General features: G+C 32.0%; 1 protein-coding gene across 1 annotated transcript; it reads right to left on the bottom strand.

Moving 5' to 3' along the window:
- Window positions 1-9,809: 9,809 nt before the first annotated feature.
- Window positions 9,810-15,798, bottom strand: LOC132747435 (carbohydrate sulfotransferase 1-like). Its single transcript, XM_060736817.1, has 4 exons — window positions 15,656-15,798; window positions 13,348-13,558; window positions 11,969-12,075; window positions 9,810-10,537 (listed from the first exon to the last, which is right to left on the bottom strand). The coding sequence occupies exons 1-4, from the start codon at window positions 15,723-15,725 to the stop codon at window positions 9,885-9,887; spliced, it is 1,041 nt and encodes a 346-aa protein (XP_060592800.1). The 5' UTR covers window positions 15,726-15,798; the 3' UTR covers window positions 9,810-9,884.
- Window positions 15,799-23,192: the final 7,394 nt, after the last annotated feature.

The following is a 23,192-nucleotide window of genomic DNA, read 5'->3' as shown; positions in this document are numbered from 1 at the left end:
TAACATGAATCGAATCTCTATTTGTCGTGAAAAAATAATAAGAGACTATAATTATTTTAAACCGTAATATCAAAACGGACACATCAAAAATATTAAGCACAATCAAGTAAACAAGCGATGCTAAGACAAACTTAAATGATCTCTAAATAATAAAATAATTGTGTTCAAAGAAGGTAGTGTACACATTATGTTTGATTTCAGTTTCTTATCAAATTGCAAAACATTGTATGTGAGTTTCTGTGAGATTGTAATCCTAAACACTAGAATATTTGACAAACCTAAAAACTAAACTTTTTCTTAGCATTCACACACAATTCCCATGCCTATGGGTCGACATACCAAGGCAAGACCGCAACTGCTCATTGAAAATTTTACCAACGATCAGTATGCTATGAACCTCCTTAAACCTTCAACCATAAAGCATTGACTTCAAGGTCGGGAAGAACCAGAAACATTAACGGAGAAAATTAAAGCGTCTTCTCACAGTCTCCGCAATTATTGCTTCAAACAAGAAAACAAAGGGGAAATGCTAAAATGCTATTCAGCGCGCAATTAATTGATGGACATATTCTCGGTGTGTAACTCGCATTTGTTCGGCGCAAACAAATGTGGCAAGATTTGCAGATTGTCTTACAGCCGTCTGTATATTTATTGAGTTATTCTTATTTGAGCGGAGAAAGGTCAACTCTTAACTGACTCAATTTTTTTTTACTAATACAGAATTGTTTTGAATAATAAAGTTAATTTTACCATATTAATATCTTATATACATACGTTTCATTATCATCTGATTTTTTAAATTTTTTGTCTCGGTATATAGTTTTCACTGAGGACGATTGTTTCCTATGTCATGTCTACAAACAGTACAATGTTATTATGCCAGATAATACTCAAGCCTATTTCGAGTGCCTCTTGATTCATTTTGGATAATCGGTCATTTTCCAAGTAACCCATAAAGTTTATTGCACTGATTGACTTGAACTCAAATCTATTTATGTTTTTTATGTTTTTCGTGAATTGATGATTGATTGATTGATTGATTGGTATTTTGCATTGGCAGTTCCCAGTATCTGACCATTTTGACAGACGTTCTGCACCAAATGAACTTGAGAAATTGTACATACATTGTTCGAAAGAAAATACCTTATGGTGAAGAAGTCGTTACCCAAATTCAAAGAATGAAAGAACAAATTTGCTTGCCACAAAAAATGCATTTCTATTATTTTTTCTCGCGTCAGTCTGCAGCAGTTTTATAACTTAATACTTGTACTTATAACTGAATATATCATTTTGAAGGGGTATTACCATCAATATTTAAGTCTACGTGGAGCCTGTGTGATATCATTTCACCGAACATCACAAATCAAAATAGTTATATACCGGTAGTTAAAGTTTATCAGGACTGACATATGCTGCCTTTTCTATTGCAGAGTTATCTAAAATGACAACTAGCAAATAATTAAGTCGTAAAACAAGTTTTTGCCATGATTTTGTGTATTTGATAATGCAAACATATGTTATATATCAGCTTGATATTATAGTACATGTATTATATTAAGATTGTATCATACTGTAGATGCATTATTCTGTTGTTATCACACTATTTTTTTCATTTATTGACACGATGGCATTGTTACATTTGGCTGATCTTTATTGCTAAGTCCGATGGAATTGTCTATATCTTCAACTAAATCTGGACTATGATTGTAAATGTGTCACTTCTCCAGAGAATATGGGTCAGAAAACTGTCGATTAATAAAATACAATGGTCTGTTAAAACATCATATAATTATACACTTGTTTGTTAGAACAATATACATTTTATTATTTTATCAAAACGCATATAGAATTCATTAATTTCTATTCTTATGCATCTTTCTCCCTACGATTACGACATTTAGGGGAGATTTAAAGTCTTTATTCTCCCATTAAACCATCGAGGATGTTACCCAAAGATTCATTAAAGAATTATAATTAACGAAATAAAATAATAGCGATGCTCATTCTAAAATGAGACATTCTAGCATAAGTTTTAAACTTGGCCGTAGGACTAATTCTGGCGTTGTTTTACGTTTTGATTTATGTAAAATAAAAACGCATGCTCGGTTAACAGCATCGTTCATGATATGAAATATCATCTTAATGGACCAAATAATAAAACAACAAAGCAGTAAAGTAGGTTTTTCATCTGTGCATCTTTTTGTTTATAAGAGTGCATTTGTGTGAAAGACGCTATTGTATTCATAAACGCTCGATGATTTAAATAGTTTTACAAAGATATTTGCTGCCCTCAAGGACCTTTGAGATCAGAAAAAAATCAGCTCATGACTTGTTTTCAATGCCAGATCGTTTTTATTCTGATTGTCCAAAGTCACTGATTGTTATGTATGCGCACTTGAAGCATTGTCTCGACAGTAACAAATCAGTTTCCTAAGAATTCTCTATTAAGCATTAAAATAAACAAAATTCTCTATAGAATTCATCATCGTTATAAAACAACAAAGCACCCACACTTAATGCAAATCTTTGATGATTTTTAGAGAAAAGTTTAATACTTTTGGAATACATGTTACGACGTAGAATCAACTGACTCGGCTAAATTTGAAATTGGGGAAACAGTAAAGTACAATTTGTGACTCATGGCGCTTCTATTACTGTACAGCAACTTTTGTTAGAGAAAATAATATTTAGAAGTTCAGAAAAAAGTATTATTCCCTCTAAAACATCTATTACATTCAATATTTGTCAGCATTTTATCAACGGCTTTGAACAGACAAGAATGAAGTAAGATTTGTAAGTTTGCGCATAATCAAGCTCGTAAATGCTTTAAAGGAACAGCCATATTTATGCTTGTCACCTTTAATTTCTTCCTTTCTCACAATAAAAATCTAGCTCACATAAGAAACAGTTCAACATAAATGTCTACTGATATCATTTCAAATCCCCATGTACGAGAACCAGTCGGCTTGAAAATGGTTTTCAGCAAAGTACTTTTTCTGAATATTTTAGATCAGACGAACACGTGCAGCCGAGACGCTGATGGTATGATTATAGAGCGTTGGAATCACTTTCATCTTCACTAACTTGATCGTGTAGGCAGTTTATGTGTCTCTTTAACAATGCATTAACCATGTGATGGATATCATCAATTAAAGTAGAAGATAAAATTGTTCCTTGAGAGAATTTTTCAAGTTTATGCTCCTGGCCATCTCTGTGATTTACGTGATTATCATTCGTGCTTTTATCTTGACCTACCTTTATTAAATGTACCAAACGAGGGTATTTCTGTACGGTTTTGTAATGTTTATACATGTACTACTAAGTAACAACTATAAAAATTGCTTTTTGAGGTAAGTAAATGTTTCGTTTTGAAGTAATGGACAAAAATAAGTTTCAGTGTTGTTATATTTTTCTGGTCCTTCGGCATTATTGAGACCAGCACTTTTAAGTGTTGAAAATTGAGTACCGCTCAAGCCGGTGCTAGGGGGTGTGAGGGATGTTGCACTTATTCATTATTCCTAATGTACAGATTCAACCAAACCGGATCTTCAATTTGCATGTTTCTTTGTTTTGATTAATGCTCACCCTTCTTCCAAATGTTTGGTATTATTTCAGATATGACAGTATACATGGTATATCAATATCAAAGGTTTTTTTGGAGCTGGTTTGCCAGTACAGTAATTAAAAATGTGAAGAGCACTTTACTTTTTCTTCATCTTGATTTTGAAAATGAGAAAGAGCAGGAACAAAAAATAAAATGATACTTTTAAAAGCCTTTGTTGCACACTTTAAAAATCATTTTAGTTCTAGCAAAATATATTTTAAAATTGCACTTAAGTGTTATTACATGAAAAAGAGTCATATTGCCATCAATATTCAATGGCGAGTCCAAAAGAAGAGAACATTAGTCTGAACTTCTTAATTCTTACAAAACAGAAACAACTTTTTCATTATTGATCCTTTATTTTGATTAGATCGTAATACATATTGTTAAAAATATAATCCTACAAAAACACTCGCTGCAAAAAAGTGAAGTAATTTTCAAAAAACAACATGAATTTAAATTAAATCTGGTTAAGGTTTGGACATTTTTATAAGATTAATTTAACTAAACCATTGAAATTAAATTCACAAACGTTGAATTACCATATATAATAATAATAATCAACTTCTCGAAAGTGACTCGCTTTTTCAGATATATTATGTGAATGAAAAACACTTTATGTGGGCGCATGTGGAGTTGATTTTTTGTCATCGAAAAAAAGCTGGATCAGATCTGTAGAAATAAGGCTAATTAGGCAAAATACATTTTTTTAACTAAAATGATAGTTTCCGTTTCTTCTAACACAGAAGCAGTAAACTTTCAGAAAGGTTGAAGAGTTTTTGTGTGTATTTACGAAGTGCATGTCGATTTTTTCTTAGTTTTATCAACGGAAATGAAAATCACTACACATTTAAAAAGCGTCATGACTTTAAATTAATATTTTGTTTTTTATTGTTATCCTTAATGTTAATATATATTATTGTTATAATATTTCTTAAGAAAACAGCCGTAATTATTGATTTAAAAATTGACATTTTCTGTTAAGTGTTAATGAAATAGAAATGAAATAACGAATCCCTACAACGCCCAAAACGACAAAATTGAAAATGTAGCAGGCTCGTTTTGATTGAACCTGTTCCTGGACTGCCAGCTACTGTCCACGCCGCATTTAGTAAACCGACACACAGGAAGCGGTGCAATGTGGCTGTTGTCAATGTTATAAAGCGCCTTTTTGTATAAAACCTCTAATATATCATGTTTTTTACTAAATATCTAAAAAGAAATAGATTCTTTACCTAACATCATTGTGTTTTATTTGCTTTAAGAATAAATTGTTATTTCATAATTCATATGATTACGTCTCATGATTCAATCCCTATTTTTCTTTAAAACATAACAAGATTTTAGCACTATATTTTCATTCTAATACCGAAAAAACAAAAAAAATTAAAATATTTAGATACAGTTGCGATACATACACACAATTAAATAGTATCTAAATATCAATAACTTTTTTTACAAGACTTAAAATACTACAAATTTTGATACATTGTATTGCGATTTCATTTTTTTTTTAAGTTTGCGTCAGTCTGACATACCTAAAATGATATTTTTAAAGTATTCATCTTTGCGCGATACACACTTCCTCTACCTATGGACCCGACTGTCAAAGAAAGATCTGGGATTATTTATGGCTCGTTTCTGTACAATGATCGGCAAGAAATCTTCTGCCATGCAGTTCTGACAAAGAACAAATTTCAATTTTAAATTTAAATTTTCAATTTCGTTTTCAATTTTCCATTTCAATTATATTTTCAATTCTCCAAATTGTTAATTCCCTACTCTCTCGGTAGTGTATTATTATTTAGATTAGTGATTGTAAGATATTTGTTTGTTTGTTTATTTTTTATGGTTTTTTTTTGTCTTTAATTCAAACAACGCCTGTAATGACCATTTTTTATAACAGTCTTAAAGTCTGTCACGACCATACAAGATTCAAAAGAACGAAAATAAATGATATTAGAATGGCGTCTACCACTTTGGAGACTGGCCTTTTTTTCTTTTTGTTACTACAAACAACAACTTCACTTCCCATGGATGGAATTGCCATTTAAAAATATGCAAAAAAATCAACCAAAATTATCTTTATGATACAAAAAAACAACAACAACAAAAATGAATGATAAATGTGGCGTTATACTCGGTGACTTTATTATTCTAAGCATTTTGAGTTTGAATCTTCAAACAGTACTTGTGTTAATGCTTTTCAATTTGTTTTTAGGTGATCTTTCTTTTTTCGATAATAAGCTACAGTTAAATAGTTTAGACGAGATGCTGGAAATCGATCTTCAATGTAGATCGATATTTCTTTGTAAACTTGAAACGAGATTAACTCCTAAAAGCCATAAAGAGATTAAGTCAGGAAACACCTGTTTGAATAAGGATTAACATACTAGCGGATATATCCATAGGAAATCATGCCGGAACAGTTGCTAAACATTCAGCCCACACAAATTGAATAGTCATTGAACATTTAATGTGACAAAATGCTAATCAAAGCACCGAAAGTACCGGAAATCACTGGAGAGAACATTTCAATTTCAAACACGTGTCTTAAATGGAAAACAGTTTCTTATGCTGATAAGAAGTACTCGCTGGAAATCACATTTGCCCACTATAACCATAATACATGTATAATGTATTATTCTGTAACATACTAATATATCGCAACACATCTAACTAATAGAGTTGTATTCATAATAAGTAGACTTAAATGTACTGTTTATTAACAGTTATTTCAGTATTAATACGCCTGTGATACGTCTGACTGGTTTGAAGTTTGGTCGAAAAAGGCCACATTCTGAACTGTTCACAGGTTTTTAAATGCGTTTATAGAAATTGGCTGTGCTGATGGAGACAGCTGATCATGTTATGGGTAAATTCAAGGCTGAATGTTAACCAATAGCAATGTAGCATGTGTTCATTTCCAAACTTCTAGTGATGACGATATAATTTGTTATTTTATATAATTAAGAAACCTTTTTAGTATAGATATTTAACTCAGATACTTATTAGTAAAGCATAAGAAAATGCATTGTCGGTGAAAATGATTTGAAAACGGGTCGTATATCTGAGTCTGTCGCAAACAGTGGGAATAAATCCTGTGTTATGAAAAAATAAAATTATTAAAGTTTAAAACGCAATAAAATATAATTGTTTTTTCAACTTTATTCTTTCTTTTTTTACCATGCATAATATCATAACGTGGATGAAGGCAATCAAGAACAAATTAGGACATACCGAGTACGTACATTTAACTAATTTCAGGATGTACACAGTATTTCATTACTTTAATTTTTTAACAAAACTTTATTTTATACTTCCTTCGATCATAATATTATCACATGAAAACATTTTTGAATAACAAAAAGCGTTTGACAGAAATAATGAATGTAGTTCAAGACTGAATAAGTTTTTCGTCAAAATTATTCTGATAGACAAATCAGAAATAAAACAATGACATGTATTATAATAAGTTTTGAATTCAACTTATTTAAAGTGTGTAGTATAACTGTACTGAAATCCCCATTCTGTCACAATACATATTGTCATAGAAGTAATCGTCTAGTCCTTTGCCTGATGGTATGTTTGAGCGTTCTAATATGTCTCGTTTTCATGTCAGACAATTCTCCTTTGGCCCACTCGTAATTGAACTGTAAATCATGACTATAAGGAATGTATTAGATTAAAAATTAGATCGGCTCTCAATAAAATATAGATTTTTGTCTGAAACGTGTCCTTTGATTGATATTTGAACATGAACTTATGCCTTGACATACATATTTTCTAAACAAATGCAGACAAGTCAAGCTTCTCCTTGCTTCGTTTTTGCAATATGTTTTAACTTAAGCAGTTAAATCACTATCAAGATTGTTATTATTTCATATGATTTTTTTCTTCTTCAGTCGGACTGTTTTGTAACCTTGCTAAGTTTCCTGAGTTACCCAATTTCGTAATGCTATTTGATACAGTTTTTTTTAGAAAGTTTTGCCGCTTGTTACTAATCGAATATGATGGAATGAAATATACCCTTAAACAAGCATTTAACAATCTGACCAAGATCTTGTAATGGTATAGTAGAAAAGTATGATTGGTGCCAGATGGCAAAAGTGCATATCTTACCTCTAAACTTGTCACCGATTTTGTGATGTTTCTCTTTCTGACTTAATATGTCTTTGTTGTCTTTATTACAAGATTGTATCATTTTGTTTCTTTGATAGGATTATTGGATACACCCACTAGATATATTGTTACATTCTTGACACAGTTATCTAGTGTGAACAAATCCAATCTCCGTTGATTGATATCCTTTTAATTCAATAAATTTGTTAGCTAGGAGAAATAACTGGTGACAAATTTATTTTATCTTAAAAACTCATATGGTATGATATACAACAACAATAATAATATAGGTTATATAGGAGTGAAAAGTCTTAAAATGTTTTTGCGTAGTTGATTACATGTGATTTACTAAAACATTACATGGAGACTTTTCTACGATAGCGGTGAAGGGTACGATTATACAAGAAGTATATTTTGTCTATATTTGTAAAAAAATGACAAGTTTCTATATAAGAATAAATGGCACAATAGTCGGTGCTAAGGGCGTTAGAGATGTTACATTTTAGTTGTCTCCAAGTAAACCTATAAATCTTAATTTCGTATTCAACTTCCTGTCCCAGATTCGGGTTTGTTTGTTTGTTTTTTGCTTTGTTTTTGTTGTTGTTTGTTTGTTGTTGTTTCTTTTTTGTTATTTTTTATTATTTATCCAGTTATTTATTTTTTCGTGCTTTTTTATCCGTTTATTTAATTTATCAAATTGTTATGTTTATCTTGGCACTTTTGTAACAATTACAATTAAATACTTAGTAATATAATGGAAAGATGTTTATATTTTTATCTGTATTATTTAAGTTACAAAGTTATTGCTTTGAGAGTTCTTCGTAAATTATGTAGTTCTTTATATTGTTGTTATTGTTTTCTTTTGTTTTATTTTTTCCGCCGCACTAACAGTTTTACAAGTTGAGGAAAATCTTCGGTGCCCCTCCTTGTATTTGGTTTCAGTCCATTATGGTTAATTATATAGTATTCAAACCATGAGATATAATTGATAACTTTGAAAAATGATTAACCTTTACCTCATGAGCATATTGTGAAAAATGGCCGTTTTCATTGAAAAGCCTCCTGTTACAAGTTCAAACTGCTATGAAACCATGAAAAATGCTTCAATACTGATGAAACCATACTCTCTGTAACAACTTGTTCAGTCTTTAATTTCCTGTTACCATGGCAACGGGGGGACGTCTCAAATTTGCCAAAAATAAATATTTTGCATTGTTTTTTCCTCAAAGTGCTGTAACTTCTCAATGAATTAAGATAGAGTAAAAGGCTTTTCAGCGTTGGTTACACTTTACCTTACAATTGACCTGAGGTCATTTTTAGCCTGTCACATGTCCAAAATTTTCTTGGCGATGAAGGGGACTGCCGCCCCCTTCAAACCCACGAAACAAAAGGGGGCACATCTCACTTCTGCCAACCCCCTGGAAGTACCTTTTTGATAGGAGGCGGCGCCGAAAAAGTGATGACTTTTTTTATCAACATTTCTCAAACGAAAAACAATGTTTGGGCCTAAATAGGGTATTTTTCTCTGTTTAAGGACTCAAAAGGGGGTGGTCGAAAAGCCGTCATAGCACGTCTATATGAGGTATAGGGTTAATGTGACCATGTTAGAATTGTACGTAAATGCAACTGCAAAACTGCCTTCTTTCGACTAAGGGAGGAAACTTAAAAAACAAATATCTATATTTATGGTTCACAGTTATTACGCATGTAAATAAGTTAAGAGTCATTATAATAGTTATATTTTCAACATTCTGTATGTCTCTTAAATTAACTTTCTTTATTATAAGTATATGTACGTACAAAATAGATTTGTCAGGTCAAGGGCTTGTAAGTTGACCTATTACAGACTGATTTAGATTATGTGCATTAATAAAGTATCAAGATTTTACGGTATCGAATTATAACTAAAACTAATCAACCAATAGAACAGTTTCTAGTCTAATATGTAAGTAACTATACTACCGTTGCTAAGTATTTAAAGTAGATTGGTGTTTTTTTTTTTGTTGTTTTTTTGCCAAATGCAGATATGTACTGTTGGATCTTGTATCTCATCACAATAACAAACAACACTCAAATATTAATTATAATATCATTTTAATGACTCTTATACCAATGGTATAGAATTTTGATTACACTACAAAATGATACTAAAACGTAGTCATTTTGGAAATTTGTCATATTGAAAACGTTTTAATATGTAATCACATCTAGAATTTATTATATCTAAAAACTCCCGGTCTATCTGTCGTTTCCAGAAAGCAATATGAGCCGAGGAGTTCCGGCGAGTTGAACAAATCGAACAATCGTTGTCAATTCCCGCCATTGTTTTATAATAAATGAATCGTTTCGTTTTTGGAGACATCGGGACGCCAATAAAATCGTACATGATTTGCGACGTTTCTATTGGACGTTGAGCCAGGTCTTCGTATTTTATCGTCATTACCCTACCAGGGTGAGATATATCTACACTATCGACCTCAAGAACATCCTTCTCCAATCTTCCACAAAGATTATTTGTGCACCGTTGTCGTCCCCCGTTTGCCACTAGGCACATATGAAAATGAGATTGTGAAAATAACGTTGCACGCGGATCTCGTACCAAATGAATAATTTTTAAATTCGGAAGCACATCGAGCAGATGTTTCACAAACTTAAACTGTGCTCTTATAGTCTTGATAATTCGAACTGAGGACTCTTCACATATTTCAGCAAGCTTTCCTGCACATTTTTCCATTGCAATTGAATGATCCATCGTCTTTAATGTTGCTTTTAAGTAACAAGGATAGAACATCTTTGTTTTCGTACCTCTTTCTAAATATTAGAAACAATACAGGTAATTAAATGTAAAATCATGGAGCTTTATATTCTGTGATAAAAGTTTCTAGAAAAATACAGTTTCAATTTAATCTTAATGTGTTGTTTTGTTTTTGAGACATAATTTCCAATTTATATTTTATACAGAAAACCTTGCCTTATTAGAAATAATAGGATCACAATATGTGCATGGCATTGGCCTGTTTCCATATTTTTTGTTAAAAACAAATTTACATGAAAGCTAAGCCATGATTAAAATATAACAAACTAGTTTGATGTATTGCCATAAAATAAGCCAATGCTATAATACATCACTAACACGCTAATTCATAAAATAATATATATAGAAATCATCCACAAAAGTCTATATATTACTTAAATTAATTCTAAAACATAACGTATTCCATTATTACAATAAACATGTCTCAGAATTACAAATATAGGCTGGTATCGAACAGTAGCACTTGTTTTAATGGAAGTTTTAAGTAGCCACAAAAACGTAACATTTAATATGTTATTTGAGAAACTTACAAAACAAAACAGAATCATATCTTCATTTTATAGACACTTAACATGTTGTTATAATCATATCTAATAATAAATTACAAACAAAATTATATACAATAATGGTACTATATCTAAACCATACTCTGACATGATATATAAAACACAACATGTTGCACTACAGTCTAGATTATACACCATAGTACAAAGAAATCATGCCTAAATAGTTTTCTTTATAGTCTACATCAATTCATTCTTAAATAATGAAATCATACGCATATTCAAAAATCCATGTAAGCTTAGCTACATTACACTAACAGTATGAACATAATGTTTCATAATATCTACATTAAACAAATAAAAAAGAAAATATATCAAAATACCCTGAATATTTAAATCATACCTAGAAAAAACCGAAATTTATCATTTTAGTTTCCATAAATTGAATCATATATAGAATAACGAAATGTATTGAGTTTACATTATTTTAATCATACCTAGAATAACATAATGTTTCAAAATAGTCTATATTAATTAAATCAATCCCAGAATAACGAAATGTTTCATAATAGTTTATATCAATTTAATCATACCTAGAATAACGAAATATATCAAATATTGAGTTTACATTAATTAAATCATACCTAGAATAAAGAAATGTATCAAAAAGCGAGTTTACATTAAGTTGATCATACCTAGAATAACAAAATGTTTCATAATTGTTTACATTAATTAAATCATACCTAGAGTATCGTAATGTATCAAATAGTGAGTTTACATAAATGAAATCTCATCTAGAGTAACATAATGTTTCATAAAAGTCTATATTAATGAAATCAAATTAGAATAACGAAACGTTTCATTGATAAAATGATAATTTAAACACGGATTGTATCGAAATAATATAAATTGATGACGTCATACCTAGGAATACGTCCAGAAGTCCATTAGCCGGAAGTTGTGTTATTTTACAGCTAAACCAATTCCGTAAAATAGAATACGACTCTTCATTAAACGAAATAGGTGTCCGCCTGTAAGACAGAACGTTCTTATTTATGTTATTACATGTATATTAAATGGTATTCAATAATAATATTCGGCAATGGTATTCAACAATTGTATTCATCTCAATTTTGAATGCTAGCGACGATAAATGTAATTTATGTTGAAGACGAAGGAGAAAGAGAAGAAGAAAAAGTTATTTAACTTAAACATTGATATGTATTTCGTTATATATGAAAATTTATGCATTGAAAATATTCTGTCATGGTTAGCAGTGATATTTTCTGCAATCTTCATGTGGCTTTCTGTAGGGGGAAATTAAGCACGATTAATCAGAAACGGGGGAAATCTGAAATCAAATTCCAACAAATTAGAATGGAATTTGCCCATACATTTTAGCTTTCTGTTGTTTTAGTCAATTGAATTTACCTTCTAGCTTATATAAGTCAGCTGCTGTTACGAGAAGAATGTGTACAGCGCATTTCAGGGGAAAATATAGTATTAATTCGTTGAAAATATACCTATTTTAGGCCAGGGGAAACAGCTTTCATTCACGAGTTAGGGATAGCATCAATATTATGTGTTTGGTCTAAACAATATGTAGGATAAGCTCAAATCAAATAAATCTTTTTCGCAATAGTTATAACACTAGATATATGGCAAAGTTGCTTAATATAATAAACCGAATGCTTAAATCATTATGAACGTTAAATATAAAAATAAAATGATATTCCTCTTCGATTTCAGAGCATAGACATAAGTTTGATATTCTGTCATGTTTTTCAACTCTTTATATTAGATATTTACAGGTTAATATTATCAATATTTCAAGAGTTTATTGAGCAGAGACACAAAAGCATGTAAATTAAATACGACATTATATTTTAATTATGTTTTACAGCTTGAGTTACAAGTTCTAGAAAAACGGTAACATTTAAATAATTAAAAGTTTCCGACAAATTCTAATTTTTCAGTACCATAAAATACACCACAATATCATGTTCTAAACCTGTAGAATCCTTGGGAACAATGCAGACCAAGCTTTATGATAATGGTCTGCACTCTTCGCTATCAAGACAGTACACATTTTGAATTTCTCCTAAATTGTTTTAATTGTTTTGTCAAGATTGACAGATGGACACGTTCATTTATTAACAAGATTTTTAGTGTGGTAATGCCTAAGTTTGTGCAACATGATTATTGCTTATTATTTCAATAAGTAACATATCGTTCAGGTCAATTGTTCAGCCATTTTAATATTTATATGAATAGCAGTGTTGAAATACGTAATAGCAACTTACCTTTCCGTTCCATTTGCGTATACTAGATTTTTCAAGATGACGGAAGAACAATTAGACGGACAAAACGATCTTAAAGGTTCAAATACGTAAAATGACCCAGGTTTATGCTGTAGTATGTCTCCAGTAAGACTCGAACCCGATCTCATATAAGTAAGGATCAGGACTTGAACCGGTCCAGTGGAATAATTATGTAATGATAAAGTCAGCTTGTCTGAAAATAAAGACCGATATACTTTAAATAGACATTAATAAAAAAGACAATATACATGTAAAATATTGTGAAATTATATAAAAAGGTGAATTTTAAACACGTATATAATAAAATTCGTTTACTTCAAGTGCAATAGTAAAACAGAAAAAAAACCGGCGCACGTCGACTTTTATCATTTTTATTATTATTATCATTATTGGTGTTATTGTTGTTTGGCTATTTCAAAGTTCGACTATCTTTTGTTACGTCATATTATGTGACATTTTGTAAGCAGATGGCGTACAGTTCAATCATTAACGACAGAATTTTTCCTTTGTATAATAAATAATGAATACGCGCAATGATGGCGGCATGTGTTTGCTGGCACGGCATTGTAAGCATACTGCGGTAGAATGAATTTACACAGCGTGGTATTTAAAAAATCTAATCACTTATCAAAACGCTCGAGCTAGTTTTCTTAGTATGTGCTTTATTTGTAAGCATATGCTTCAATTCGATCTGTTTCTCTCATTTTTATTTCATTTACTTGCAATATTTCACCAATTTCAGTCAAAACTATTAAAAGCCAAAGATTCTTATAGTCAAAACCTGAGCGCGGACGGTGTATCACATATTTGCTGCTGAAATTTTCAAGTCTTTTAAGTCGGTAAAAGATTAAAGTGGATAATATATCAAGAACATGTTATTATTTTATTCATAATTCATGTGTGGTGTTACGTCTTTACAGAAGAAAATGAATATATCTGGTTTCCACTTAAAAATGGGGAACAATTAAAGAGAATATGTGACAGCATTTTGTGGATGTACATTATGACCATGTTTTTTTTTCTTATAATTACGTGTTCTGATATACCGAAGAAAAAAATGATTTGCTCTAAATGCAAACCAAAGAAAAGATAACAAATAACAAATATGTTCACATTTTTTTCTGTTTCGCCTTTGACAGTACTCTCAGCGCTTTGATTTCTCTAATCATTCTAAACTTAGTAAGTATAGTCTGATTTTAGGCTTTTTTCTGGATTTAAGTTTATAGAAATTTATAAAGTACGTTAGCATAACTATTTGTTTAAATAAAAAAGAAAAGCAAGCAGGCAGAATTTTGAAATTTTTAAGCATTAAGCGAAATAACAGAAAATTAACTTCGTTAACTATCACTGTACAATGTGTAAAAAGCAGCCTTTCATCATCATTATTATTATCATCATTATTACCATCATCATTATTATTATTATCATCATCATTATTATCATTATTATTATTATTATTATTATTATTATTAACAACATTATTATCATCATCATCATCATCATCATCATCATCATCATCATCATCATCAACAACAACAACAACAACATCATTTCAATCATCATCATTATCATCATCATTATCATTTATCATCATCATCATTATCATTTATCATCATAATCAGCATCAGTATTATTATTATTATTATTATAATAATAATTATAATATAATAATAATAATAATAATAATAATAATAATAATTATTATTATTATTATTATTATTATTATTATTATTATTATTATTTCTTATTTATAACGATCTACGGAAGCCGTGGAAGGACATTATCCTTTATACCTAGTAAATCCTGAGAAACAAACAGCACGTAACAAACAAGTATTAGCAATTAAGTAATAACAAACCTATAACAAGAAATACGTACTAAAATGTCCTTCAAAGGATTTCTAAGCCCGCCACAATAAGAATATGTGTTTATCCTGCATATCATGCTTTATTCCAATATTCAATCAGGTTTTCAATTTATCAAATAAGTAATAAAAACCAAAAACATGTACTTTTTTGTTGGGTTTTAAGTAATGCTGAAATTACTAAGGTCATTGACAATTTTCTAGTCATACTTGTGGAGGAAGATTAATGGCCCCCTCCCCGTGCATTTTTTTTTCAGGCAACAGCGTGCACCTGCGGAAAAACCTCCCACGTTTAGTAATAGTTTGATAGTTTCCTCACATGAAAAAATCCAAAGTAATTCAGACCTAACTTGGTCGTAACTTAAATGTCAATCCAAGTTTTCCGTAGATAAAGTGCAAGTAAATATACCGGTACTTTCAACTTACTCATGACGAAAATTACCGCAAAAACTGTAAATCCAGTGTATAAAAACGCCTTCCTTTTCCATAAAATCATATTTCCTCATTCTAGATTTTTTCTCCATCAAGCCATGCAATGTCTGTAAATATGTACACATGTTGCAAGTCCGTCCTTCAACCCATAGCTAGTACAAAACTACAAATCGATTGGTTGAATGAATAACATATTTTTTACGTCCTAAACTACTGAATGGTCGAAGTTAGTCAAGTAAAAGGCTCTTAAAGAATATTCTTGCTTTACAAATATGTTTTTGATTTTCATATATTTGTATTGTGTGCATGTTGTTCTGAAGAAACAAAACAAGAACAGTGTACCATGATAATTGTGAAAAGTCCTGCTGAGTTTCACACACAATTATATATATTTCATCGGCACCAACTTGAATGCAACGTTTCTGTGACAATCTGTGAAATGTTTACTCGAAGTAAAATGTTTCTGTATACTGCGAAATTGAAAATGTTTCAGGTTCGATTTCATCGAGACTTTATATAAGGCATGATGCATAAATTATGGTGGCTGATTTCTGCCATTTCGTGTTTTCGTGTCCTCGCCCCAAAAGTCGAGTCCTCGAAAACTTACCTAATTGTCGTTATTGCGACTTTCGCCTTTCGGAGCGAAGACACGAAAACACGAAACATGTCGGCAGGGGGAAATCTTTCGTGTCCGCGCCCTTTGTTTGTCGTGTCTTCGCCTCGAAACGCGAAGGTCGAAATAACGAAAATACGGCAGATTTTCGAGTTGTCGTGATTTCGCCCCGAAACGCGAAAGTCGAAGTAACGACAATGACATTGTTTCGGGTTTCGCCTTGCGGTAGGCACACATCTGCCGAATTGTTTCAAGTTTGACGACATTTTGCATGAAATATGTGCACAAAACACATATGCTACATATATAGAAGAAAATGGAGAATAATAGCAATGACAGTATCAGCATGGATCCGGACCAGCCTACGCATCCGCATCCTATTACAAGTAGAGAAACTGATAGCGATGGTCTGGATCCATTCTGTCGCAAACCCATTATGTTAGTTTTGTCATGACGCGGCTCAATTATGTCCTTATTTTTACTTTTATCTTGTTCATTTGTTTATTTTACTTAACGTATGCTAGGGGAAAATATTATCAGGGAATGTATTTTTTCGGGATACACCTACCCCGAAATAGTAACTATTCTCCAGGAGCGCTACAACATAATTATAAGGTATGGTAACATCACAATTATGTTCACAATTTTACTTTGTCATGAACGATTTTATGACGTTTTTGGCAAGTCAAAGTATTACTTTAAAAATCCTATCTCCGTTATGCTTTTTAGAAATAAAAATGAAAATAGTCATATTTTCTTCCAAATAAAACAAAATATAGACAACAGTTTTTAACCTTTCTCTATATTTTATTATCAAGTCTTAGATTATTCTTCAAGTACATTCTTTTTCTTTTTTTACTTTCTTGTATGATCGACTCTGAGTTTTAGACTTTTAGATTAATCATGGGGTATTTTATATTTTGTAAATGTATACATATATGTGTGTTATTATTTTTAATACTTTTTGTTTGTTTTTAAAGTCATTGTAAATGTATATAATTCAATTGTAAAGCGAACATTTATTTTTGAGAAGGGCGCTATAAAAATGTGGTAATCATTATCATTATTATTATTATTATTATTATTATTATTATCATTATTATTATTATTATTATTATTATTATTATTATTATTATTATTATTGTTATTATTATTATTATTATTATAGGTGAAGTAGGTAATGAATATTTACATATTTGTTAACATGAAGATTTATTTTCCTAGATATTTTTTAAAAAAAATTTGTGCTTATTTGCATTTTAGTATACGTCAACTAAATAGAGTTTTGCACCGACTTGGACTTCGTCGACATTCTTCTACAACTCGACTAGAACAGGCACGTCTAGCAATACTTGTAAGTTTCAGGTACATCTGTCTGTATTTTTCACTGTAATGCGCGTGGCCTAGTAGTTACGGCATCCGCCTCGAGAACGGGAGGTCAAATGTTCCAGCCGGAGGTCGAATGTTCGAGCCCCACACGCAGCGAAAGGATATGGCCGGTTGGTGAGCCGCCAGCTAATTAAAGAATGGTTACCGATTGCCTTCCTGCCTATATCCCAGGCATTTAAGGAAAGGACTCGGGAGGTAAACGTGTAAAAATATCAACTTGAATGTGTCTCATAAGTCAAATTGGCTGTCCCTTTCAGTAGGTGTGACACAATAATAAACATACACTTTACCTTTTATATATTTGTAGCTTTAGTCATACAAAGACATGCGTACTGAATGTGATAGAAAACTCGTAAAGCGAATAAGGAATTGCAACTCTGTAAGGGTGCTTCCAAATACACTACTGGGATTATCTCCCTTAGTACAAAGGAGGAGTACCATGTCCCAGGTTACATGTATGAGACTGTTCATATGTTTAAACTAAAACCAATTTGTATTTTTACAATTGCAACCTTGAGATTAGTTGATTATACATAAACTTCAAGACTAAACTGAGTTTTACATCATATGAGCCGCGTCACTACAAAACCAACATAGTGTGTTTGCGACCAGCATGGATCCAGAACAGCCTGCGCATCCACGCAGTCTGACTTTCAATTTTAAGACCCCCATTGTCACAGTACTTCCATACAGATATTCAAAGTTAACATCTTTTAAACAAAGAACCACAGAGGCTCTTTTACCGGTTTAACCGGAGGGGACTTAAGGTTTACCCTCCGTCCGTCTGTCCCTCTGTCTGTCTGTCTGTCTGTCCGTCTGTCTGTCTGTCTGTCTGTCTGTCAGTCAGTCCGTCCGTCCACAAAACTGGATCCCGCGATTACGTAAAAAGTACTGAAAATATTTTTATGAAACTTGATATATGGATAGATGGCAGTATGGAGATTATGCACGTCTTTTTTTCTTCTTCCTATGTTGAAAATTCTGGTTGCTATGGCAACAAATAGCCTGAATTTCAAGATTTCTGATTTAAATTTTTCAGCTTTTTCACTATATGTTCTTTATTTCTTAAGGTGTTTACTTCAAACTTTAAATTTAAGTTTCTGGTCATCAACCACATCATATGTGACAAGGTTTATAACTCTAGCACAAAATTATCAGTATTACCTCCCTTGAACTTAGATTTTTAGGGGAAAAAAATGTTGTCTTTTTTAAATAACTTCTTTATTCCCTAATGTATCTACTTTAAACTTCATATACATGTATATGTTTCTTATTATCACTCGACATTTTTGAGAAGGTTAAATACTCTAGCAAGACTATTTCCAGAATTATGTCCCCCTTGAACTTAGATTTTTTTTTGAGAAACATGGACATGGTATGTTGGTTATATTTGTATACGATTGTTTTGTTTTTAGTTCCCTACCGGTTTAACCGGAGGGGACTTTAGGTTTACCCTCCGTCCGTCTGTCTGTCTGTCCGTCTGTCTGTCTGTCAGTCCGTCAGTCCGTCCGTCCACAAAACTGGATCCCGCGATAACGTAAAAAGTACTGAAAATATTTTTACGAAACTTGATATATGGATAGATGGCAGTATGGAGATTATACACGTCTTTTTTTTTTTCTTCCTATGTTGAAAATTCTGGTTGCTATGGCAACAAATAGTCTGAAAATATGGCAAATTTAACACATAAACTGGATCCAGTGATAACTCAAAAAGTACTGAAAATATTTTTATGAAACTTGAAATATGGGTAGACTGATGGCAGTCTGGAGATTATGCACATCTTTTTCTTTTCTTCCTATGTTGAAAATTCTGGTTGCTATGGCAACAAATAGCCTGAATTTCAAGATTTCTGATTTAAATTTTTCAGCTTTTTCACTATATGTTCTTTATTTCTTAAGGTGTTTTCTTCAAACTTTAAATTTAAGTTTCTGGTCATCAACCATATCATTTGTGACAAGGTTTATAACTCTAGCACAAAATTATCAGTATTACCTCCCTTGAACTTAGATTTTTTAGGGGAAAAAATGTTGTCTTTTTTAAATAACTTCTTTATTTCCTAATGTATCTTCTTCAAACTTCATATATATGTTTCTTATTATCATTCGACATTTTTGAGAAGGTTAAATACTCTAGCAAGACTATTTCCAGAATTATGTCCCCCTTGAACTTAGATTTTTTCGAGAAACTGGTATTTTCACTCCAACTTCTTCATTCCTTATAGGATTTACTTTAAAATCCCGCATCGTAATAATATGACAAGGTTGTATAAACATAATTTCCTTACTAGGCATGGAAACTTAACATATTACTGTGATATAGACAAACTTAGAACTCAAAAGATTTAAGTTCATGCATGTCATTCATTCACTGTTAAAATTGAATGGCAAATGGCCCATCAGAATGTTGCTGGGGTTCTAACCGGTAGGGGACTTATGGATTGCTTGCAATACTATGATAATTGATTGTTTAGATATGCATTGCTTTCCTATTTTCCTAATCATAATTGTGACAAAAGATCTAAGAGAGATATGCAAATATGAGTAAATTAATGTAATAGTCAGGAGAAATTGAGGGAAATGTTAGACAGAAACAACAAAAAAGGTCAGTCAAATAAAAACATGTATCATATTTTGAGGGAATTTTACCTGTTTACTTTCTAAGGGTGTTTTGACTTAGTATGTCCATACTCAGCTGGTTAAGACCACCTATTGCAGGGGTTTTGACCACCTATTGCAGGGATTTTGACCATCTGTTGCAAGGTTTTACACCACCCGTTGCAGGGGATTAGACCACCTATTGCAGGGATGTTGACCACCTATTGCAGGAGTTTTGACCATTTATTGCAAGGGTTTTGACCACCTTTTTCAGGGGTTTTGACCACCTATTGCAGGGGTTTAGACCACCTATTGCAGGCCTTTTGACTACCTATTGCTGGGGTTTAGATCATCTACTGCAGTGGTTTTAACAACCTATTTCAGTGGTTTTGACCATCTATTGCAGGGTTTTTGACAAACTTTTGCAGGGGTTTAGGCCACCTATTGCAGGGGTTTTGACCACCTATTTCAGTGATTTTGACCATCTATTGCAGGGGTTTTAACAACTTATTGCAGGTTTTGACAACTTATGGATGGGGTTTTGACAACCTATTGCAGGGGATTTGACAACTTATAGATTGGGTTTTGACAGCCTATTGCAGGGGATTTGACAACCTATTGTATGCCTTTTGACAACGTATTGATGGGGTTTGACTACCTATTGCTGGGGCTAAGACCATCTATTGCAGGGGTTTTGACAACCTATTGCAGGGGTTTTGACAACCTTTTGCAGGGGTTTTGACAGCCTATTGCAGGGGATTTGACAACCTATTGATGGGGTTTTGACAACGTATTGTATGCGTTTTGACAACGTATTGATGGGGTTTGACTACCTATTGCTGGGGCTTAGACAACCTATTGCAGGGGTTTTGACAACCTATTGCAGGGGTTTTGACAACCCATTGCAGGGGTTTTGACAACATATTGCAGGGGTTTTGACAACCTATTGCAGGTTTTGACAACTTATGGATTGGGTTTTGACAACTTATGGATGTGGTTTTGACAACCTATTGCAGGGGATTTGACAACCTATGGGAGAGGTTTAGCCAACCTATTGTGGATGTTTTATCTTTCCCACACTCACCTTTTATTTGCGTCATTGATATGATTGGGTTTACCCCACTATTATGTCACTTATCACTAACAACTTTTTGATTAAGAAGGTTTTGTGTGTCTCGCAGGAAAAGAATTAAAAACAAAACAAAACACAAGCATCTGATTGGTCAATTTTATTTCCTGATCTGATATTAAAATTAAAAACACATGAGCAATTCTAGAAAGTACAGAGATGAGAAAATTAATAAGAAAACTATACAGCTGTGATTCATATCCAGTTACATAATCAAGATTTTGTTTTTGGTTGAGATAAGATATAAAGCAAGATATTGTTAATGTCACCTGATCACAAACATTAAATCAGTCAGATTTATTGTCATAATAAGGAAGCTTAGCATTACAAACAAACAGTCTGGTTTAAAAAAATTAAATAGACTTCTATGCATGATAAATCAAATGTATTTTTTTTGCCTTATTAAAAAAAGTATTAAGTCTGGTGTAAATAGTCAAGTTGCTTGGTGACAAAAAAATAGAAAAGTGTGAAAAAAAAAATTACTTGGTGACAAAAAATAAATAATTAAACATAAAAAACAATGAGAATCATGTAAAAAAAACCAACATACTTGTGTCAAAATTAAAAACCTCTTTACCAATGACTTTGAATCTCTCAGCATAACAGCTCTACAATTAATAAAAAAATAAGAAAAACATTTATTCAAGACAAAATTTATGAACAGGATAATATTCTAAATCAATAACAAGAATAGAAACATTATGCAAATTCTTGTACAAAAATATACAGTTAATGCAGATATTGACAAATTAACATTTTAATCTCAATTACTTTTGTATTGTTTTAAATTAGGTTTTAAGACACATTGACAATGTAAAAGTCAAATTGGGATTTTTCCCAGCTTTACTGAAGGAGGAAGACCTCAGGTGCTCCTCTGTGCATTCGAGGAACAGATGGGCACAAGAGCAGATACACTATCGTTCCTTAACCCTTTACGTCATATATGCGCGAAACAACGCACTTTCGACCCCCCCCCCCTTTTTTAAGGCCTCAAATAGTGAAAAAATGTCCTATTTGGTCCCAAAACACATGTTTTCGTTTGAGAAATGTTGCTAAAAAAATGAGCACTTTTTCGGCGCCGCCCCCCATCCAAAAGATACATCAGGGGGTTGCCAGAAGGGGGATGTGCCCCCTTCTGTTAGGGGGGTTTGAAGGAGGGCGGAGTCCCCCTCATCGCCAAGAAAAATTTGGACTTGTGAGAGGCTAAAAATGACCCCAGGTCGATCATAATGTAACGTGTAACCAACGCTGAAAAGCCTTTGACTCTATCTCAATCCCTTGAGAAGTTGCAGCACTTTGAAATAAATTTTGATGGAAAAAATCGAGGCAAAATAGTGATTTTTGGCAATTTTGAGATGTCCCCTCGTTGCCAAGGTAACAGGAAATTTAAGACTGAGCATGTTGTTACAAAGGAAATGGTCCAGCCAACATTTGTGCCAAGTTTGATTAGTATTGAAGCATTTTTCATAGTTTCATAGCAGTTTGAACTTGTAACAGGAGGCTTTTTAGTGAAAACGGCCATTTTTCACAATATGCTCATGGGGGAAAGGGTTAACTAAAAAAATTATAAATGTTACAAAACAACATTTTTTCACCAAAATTAGGTGAAAGACCACATGTTAACATGGAAAAACTAGTTTTTAAGTGATTCTAAAGTTTTTCATCATTTTTTGTTAACCCTTTACGTCATATTATATACGCGAAACAACGCACTTTCGACCCCCCCCCCCCTTTTTTAAGGCCTGAAATAGTAAAAAAAAGTCTTATTTGGGCCCCAAACACATGTTTTCGTTTGAAAAATGT

The sequence above is a fragment of the Ruditapes philippinarum genome, unplaced genomic scaffold, assembly GCF_026571515.1.
Source record: "Ruditapes philippinarum isolate M1 unplaced genomic scaffold, ASM2657151v2 ctg368_1_1_1_1, whole genome shotgun sequence".
NCBI classification, from domain to species: Eukaryota; Metazoa; Mollusca; class Bivalvia; order Venerida; family Veneridae; genus Ruditapes; species Ruditapes philippinarum.
The sequence above is the reverse complement of the archived record's forward strand: the minus strand, read 5'-3'. Positions and strand labels throughout refer to the sequence as shown.